The sequence below is a fragment of the Triticum dicoccoides genome, chromosome 3A (genome assembly GCF_002162155.2).
Source record: "Triticum dicoccoides isolate Atlit2015 ecotype Zavitan chromosome 3A, WEW_v2.0, whole genome shotgun sequence".
In the NCBI taxonomy this organism is placed as follows: domain Eukaryota; kingdom Viridiplantae; phylum Streptophyta; class Magnoliopsida; order Poales; family Poaceae; genus Triticum; species Triticum dicoccoides.
In genome coordinates, this window is record NC_041384.1 from 596,266,165 (window position 1) to 596,272,020 (window position 5,856).

Genomic DNA, 5,856 nt, shown 5'->3' on the forward strand with positions numbered 1-5,856 from the left:
GGAAATACTCCATGTTATGAAAGATTTTTGTAGAAACTTGAGTCGACTCAACCATATCTTTGTTTTTGGTGATAGCACACACCATGAAAGATTTTCCCAGAAAAAATTCAATCAGCTCAGCTAAATATCTCTGTACATGTTGGGGGGCTTACAATAATTTTTTCCTCTCATCTCCGATCTAAGAACCACTGAACCCTCTGTACATCACTGTACATACATGTGTCAGGGCATTGAGAACTGGAAATACGTTCTCCATCGTGGTATTCACATCGGAAGACAGAGAGGAAGCAAGAATAATAGGAGGAGGGGGTGAAGAAAGATGAGAGAACTCTTCGAGCCCTCTACTCCGAGGCCTCCTCCACAATGCTCTCGAGCTCCGGCCGCCACACGCCGACCCTGCAGCCGCTCCGCCGCCTCCGGTGGGCGCCCGACGCGGTCTTCTCGGACAGCAGCTCCGTCAGGTAGTTATCCTGCTCCGCGGTGCTCGCGGCGCCGCCGCCGCTCTTGCCCCGGCTGCTCGGCCGCCTGCTCTTCTTGTTGGAGCCCGGGCGGCTCTTCTTCCTCCTGTCAACCGCCGGCACCGTCGCGGACGGGATGAGGAAGTAGATGCGGCCGCGCTTGAGCTCGGTGTCCGGCGACACGATGACGAGCTTCTTGGTGGGGCACCCGACGCCGGCGGAGGACCACGCCGTGGCGATGGTGTGGTTGGGGTGCTCGGCGAGGACGGCGCCGCCCGTGATCGGGCAGCTGAACTCGTCGACGCGGCCGCTGAGGTGGACGATGCGGACCACGTCGAAGGAGCCGCAGGGGAGCATGCAGGTCAGGCAGCACCGCAGGCTGTTGCCCATGCTGTCGTCGTCGCCGGCGATGGAGCTCGAGTCGACGGCGATGAGATCAATCGATCGATCGCTAGCCTGGCTTGTTTAATTGGCTGCTGCTTGTTTGCTTGTGGGTTGTGATGGCAGTGGCAACTGGCAAAGGGGTTTATATAGCGCGCCAAGTGGAGTTTGCGGGGTGCCAGCTCAAGTCATAACTATCTTTGGTGGCTATTAAAATGTGTAGAGCTACGGCCACACCTAGGTATGACCCATCCATTTCCTTTTAGGCCATATTTGGTTGCTTTAAGATAAAATTTTAACTACCAATTGATTTTACTTTAAAATATGAATTTAATAAATTTATTTATATGTTATAAGAGTGCACAATAATAGAGTAATTGTTGATCGGAATCTTTTTTTAATCGATTAAAGTACACTTTACATAGCGTTATCAGTAGAATACACGGTTTGGATGGATTGGTTTACATATTCATAAGAAAGTTGTTATACGTAATTTTACAAATAAAATTTCAAAATTTGATATGCCAGGGCTGTATCAAGGTGCTAAGCTATTTCCATGGCTAATCCTTCATAGCAGAATTCTCTCAGTGGACCTTTCATCAATCTGTTACTAGCCTCATAAACTCATTTATTAGCTCTGCCTCAACAACCCTGGAGAATGTCGTCCACCTCTGTAGTAGACTGTCATTTCAGTCCCGCGGTTTGGGGCCTTCTTGAGGATTGGCTAGGGATCCTTCCAACTCCCTCATGCACGATCGCCAATCGGTCAACACAGGGTTGAATGTGATCATAGGCACCACATCCAAGAAAACGCACACAATTCGTAGTAGTCGTCTACTATATGCATTGTGGAGCGGGTGAAAATAACGGGACAAGGTACATATCTGAAGTGCATCTCGAAGTATCCCACATACCATTTCAGGATATCCAATGCATCGTCGGCGTCCATTTGCCACACGAGTCTAGCAATGACACTGAGGAGTAGTAGTCCTCATGTAGTTTGTACATATTTTTTTTAAAATACTTTGTTTTTCTCTCGTTCTCAATTAATAGAGGGTGTCCTGGGCAGGATTTTTTGAAAAAAAAACTATATCTGTTTTAGAGTTTAAATGAAACTCAATTTTAAAGTTTTCTCCAAAGACTTGTTGTCGAGAAACATTGGGGGAGGCCCTTATCATATGTTTACCAGTAATTAAAAGGTTATTTACATGATATGTTCGAAAGGATCCAATTCTCCTTAACCAATAGTATTACACGTGTTCAACGCCAATCAAGGAGGTTTCATGAGAATGGAAATCTTGTGTGTAGAACATATGAACTTCAAAATTCTTGCAGTGCAGAATTGATAATTTTAAGCTATTTTTATGTGATAATCGGTAGTTGGAATGCACACAAGAATGTTTTTGTCCTAAAATCCAAAATAGAAATTGAATTGGGAATGGGAATGGGCCAGTACCTATTGTTAGGTAGGTTGTTTAGCCTTGTACCCCACTACATATCTGAGTCTTAAATTGACTCTAGCTCCTTGTAGCCTTATTTAGCGAATCCTATAGTTTGAAAAATAAATATCTCGACTTGCACCTTTTCTTGTGAAAGTTTGACTTACAACTTTGTCTAGCTGACTACATATAACTTTTTTCAACGCAAATTCGAATGACAATAGAGTTCATGGACACAGAATTCTCCGCGGGAGCGTCCCTTTCTCCCTGGCTATTCCCATGAAAGTGTGTCCCCAGCATTATTGATGGAATGAAATACGGCCAGCCTTTCTATACCAACTATATCTAGACATACTCCACACAAGAAAACGATATCTAGGCTGTAGGACAAGGAAAGGCACCGTGCACCATGTTCCCGGGGCCATGCAAGTTCGTTCAAGGCTTGCATTTTAAAAATGATTTGCCCCACTGGATACGTGTTCTCTGCCTTCCCATAGATTCCTTTTGGAGGCATCCCCATTAGTTTTTCACTAGCATCCAAAAACCGAGATGGCAGCTAGATTACTATTATGATTAGGCCAATAGTTTGAGACTGTTATGGTATAAGGATGGTGGTCATGGCGTAGCTAGCCAGCTTGTGTTCTTGGGCAGAAGTTGCCACGAAGGAGCCGATCGCATGCAATGATTAGGGGGGATCTTACCTGCATTATCTGTTGTGATTCTCACGGGGAACATTCCTAAACCCTAATGGCTAATGCCGTAGTAGAGTAGAGGGGTGGCTAAGGCGGCCTAAAATGCACAATGGAACCAGATGCTCTTGTGATAAACATGCTGATTTGGCCTTTAAACTTGACACTTAGTATGGAGCTTCCACACATATATGCTAGTAGGATTTACTTTGCAAAGATTGTTCCATCTTAAAATATCTGGAAAATTTAGCTACACGTTTTTGCCAATGTACGCTCTTGGTGAGGATGCTTTTAATTAAGAAGAAGAAAGATCTCCACTGCCACACTTGAAAAGATCAGATAAATCTTCTTTTTACAAATCGACTTTGTATATTGTAAAAAAATGGGCTTGAAAGTGTTTGTTAAGTTCAGCTTATGAGCGAATTTAAGCTTAACTCGCGTCACTTAGGAAGCCACTAACTAGCCACACCTGTCGTATGCTAAACGAGCAAATCTTGATTAGCAGAGATCTGGAAATCTCATGCACCAGCCAGATCGTTGAATGCACGCCCCTTGGTACGTAGTACGAAGTACGGATCACATTGCGAAAGTAGACTGAACATGTCTTGTACTACTAGAGTATTTGGATGCCGTTAGGTTCTTGTCTTATACTAGTGTATTATTAATTTTGATAACGTCTACTAGCATCACCCATGCCCAGCCTTTTACGGGAGAACAAAAATGGAGATGAGTAAACATGATTCTGATTTAGTAATGTTTATTATCACTCGAGTACACGGAAGAATAATCTTGTCACGAGTGGCGAAGGAACCTACGATGAAAAAGATGTTACCACCATGAGAATGACATTTCCCATGCTATCGGAAGCCACCGCGCGAGGTGCGATCGATCCGAGGGAGGCTCGTAAAAAACGATGGGCGTCCGGTCCGGAAGCTGCCAGGCGCGAGCGATTCACACGGCACGGTGACCAAATGAGGCGCACCCAACATTCCAAATCCCCTCGTCGAACCGCCCAAATCCAAATCCGCCGCCGCCCGGGAGCCGAGGCCGCTGCACTCCGGCGCTCCAACCCCAGCGGAGCAAGTTGGCGCCGCTGCCGGGGCCGTCCTGGACCGGGCGCGGGAACTCTGCGCCGCTGCACGGTCGCGTCGGGCGTACGTCGCAGGCCTCGCGGGACCGAGGAAGATCGCGGGCGCGCCGGCGGGGAGCAGCGCATCTATGGGGAGCGGGGCCTGTTGTTTCTTCCCCGTACGTCTCCCCCGCGACGTCGTGCGTCGCACGACGACGGACCGCTGCCCGTGCGTGTAGCCTCCATGTTCCAAACAATATAGAAATCACACGGGTTGCCGACGGACCTTCCTGGTTGCCGTCCACTGCTGATCCACCAACGGTACGATGCGCTGTACGGTCAGTGGTTCGGGTGAGCAAGCGCGTCCGTTCGCTTGGCGGGTCTGCCGGTGTGTGTGCAAGTGCGCGGTCACGTCCGGCATCCAGGCACACGAGCGCGAAGCCCTTAGAGCAACTCCAATGAGGCAACCCAAATGAACGATGACTTCATTCGTTTTTTATTCGTTTGGGTTGGCAGCCCGCCTGGCGTCCGGCCTATTTTAGATATAGGTCGGCAGCGCGTTCAACGTGTCGACCCATATGTAACAGCATGGCCGGCTGATCGCTTTATTTTGCATTGATGAATTTGCATTTAATCATATAGCCAAATATAACATAGTTTGAACCGAATAAAATAGCATAGTTTTACAAGCCGAATAAAAATAAAAATGTCTCACATAGTTTTGCAAACGTATAAAAGAAAATACATCTGTTGGTTGCCAACATGAGCCCACATAGGGTTGGAATTCGAGACGAGTCGAGCCAGCTCGGCTCAACTCGCTAGAGCTTGTTTCGTTAACGAGCAAGCTCGACTCGACTCGTTATTATAACGAGCTCAAATCCAAGATTGGCTCGACTCGTATAACTCGCGAGCTGGCTTGTTTAGCTTCTTAAGCTCGTTAAAGATATGAACATAAAACCCCTTAAATATTATAAAAATGATTATGTATATATTAAACATATATATCATTAAAATTTCCTTGTAACGTATGAGTCTCCTAGGCGGTTGGGCCTTCAACGGTTAGGCCTTGTGTTGTGTGCCTAGGACATAGTTAAAGATATGAGTTTTTTTTGTATTGGGAGTGGCTGATCTTTTGTACCGAGCCTAACGAGTTACAAGAGTACTCGTGAGATTGGCTCGTTTAACTTGGTCTATAAACGATTTTAAACTAAAGGTTAGCTCCACTCATTATTCTTCGAGTTCAAGTCGATTCGAGCCGAGTCACGAGCTACTCGTTTAGCTCACGAGCTTCAAGCTTTTTTCCCAGCCCTAAGCCCACATATGCTCAACCAAATCATTTTGCAGTTGCACGTGAATTTTCCAATCACGCATGTCATGATGAAATTGAATGAACTGTTCAAACGTTGTCGCTCCTCCATGCTCAGGCGCAACATTCTCATCATGAAACTGAAACCCTTGATCGTACAGACGTTCTGGACGCTCGTCTTCTACGATCATATCGTGCATGATCACACAAGCAGTCATCACCTCCCACAGTTTCTGCATGCTCCAGGTATTAGCAGGATACCGAACGATACCCCATCGAGATTGCAAAACACCAAAGGCACGCTCGACATTCTTCCTAGCACTCTCTTGCTCTTGGGCAAATCTTTTCCTCTTCTCTCCGACAGGGTTGGGTATTGTCTTGACAATAGTGGTCCACTGAGGATAGATAACGTCACCCAGGTAGTATCCTTTGTCGTAGTTGTGGCCGTTGACAGTAAAGTTCACCGGTGGCCTGTTACCTTCGGCAAGCCTAGCAAACACCGGCGAGAGCTGAA

General features: G+C 46.6%; 1 protein-coding gene across 1 annotated transcript; it reads right to left on the reverse strand.

Annotated features, from left to right (window-relative positions):
* Positions 1-995, reverse strand: LOC119272249. The gene has a single exon (XM_037553773.1). The coding sequence runs from the start codon at positions 846-848 to the stop codon at positions 342-344; it is 507 nt and encodes a 168-aa protein (XP_037409670.1). The 5' UTR covers positions 849-995; the 3' UTR covers positions 1-341.
* Between the last annotated feature and the right edge of the window lie 4,861 nt (positions 996-5,856).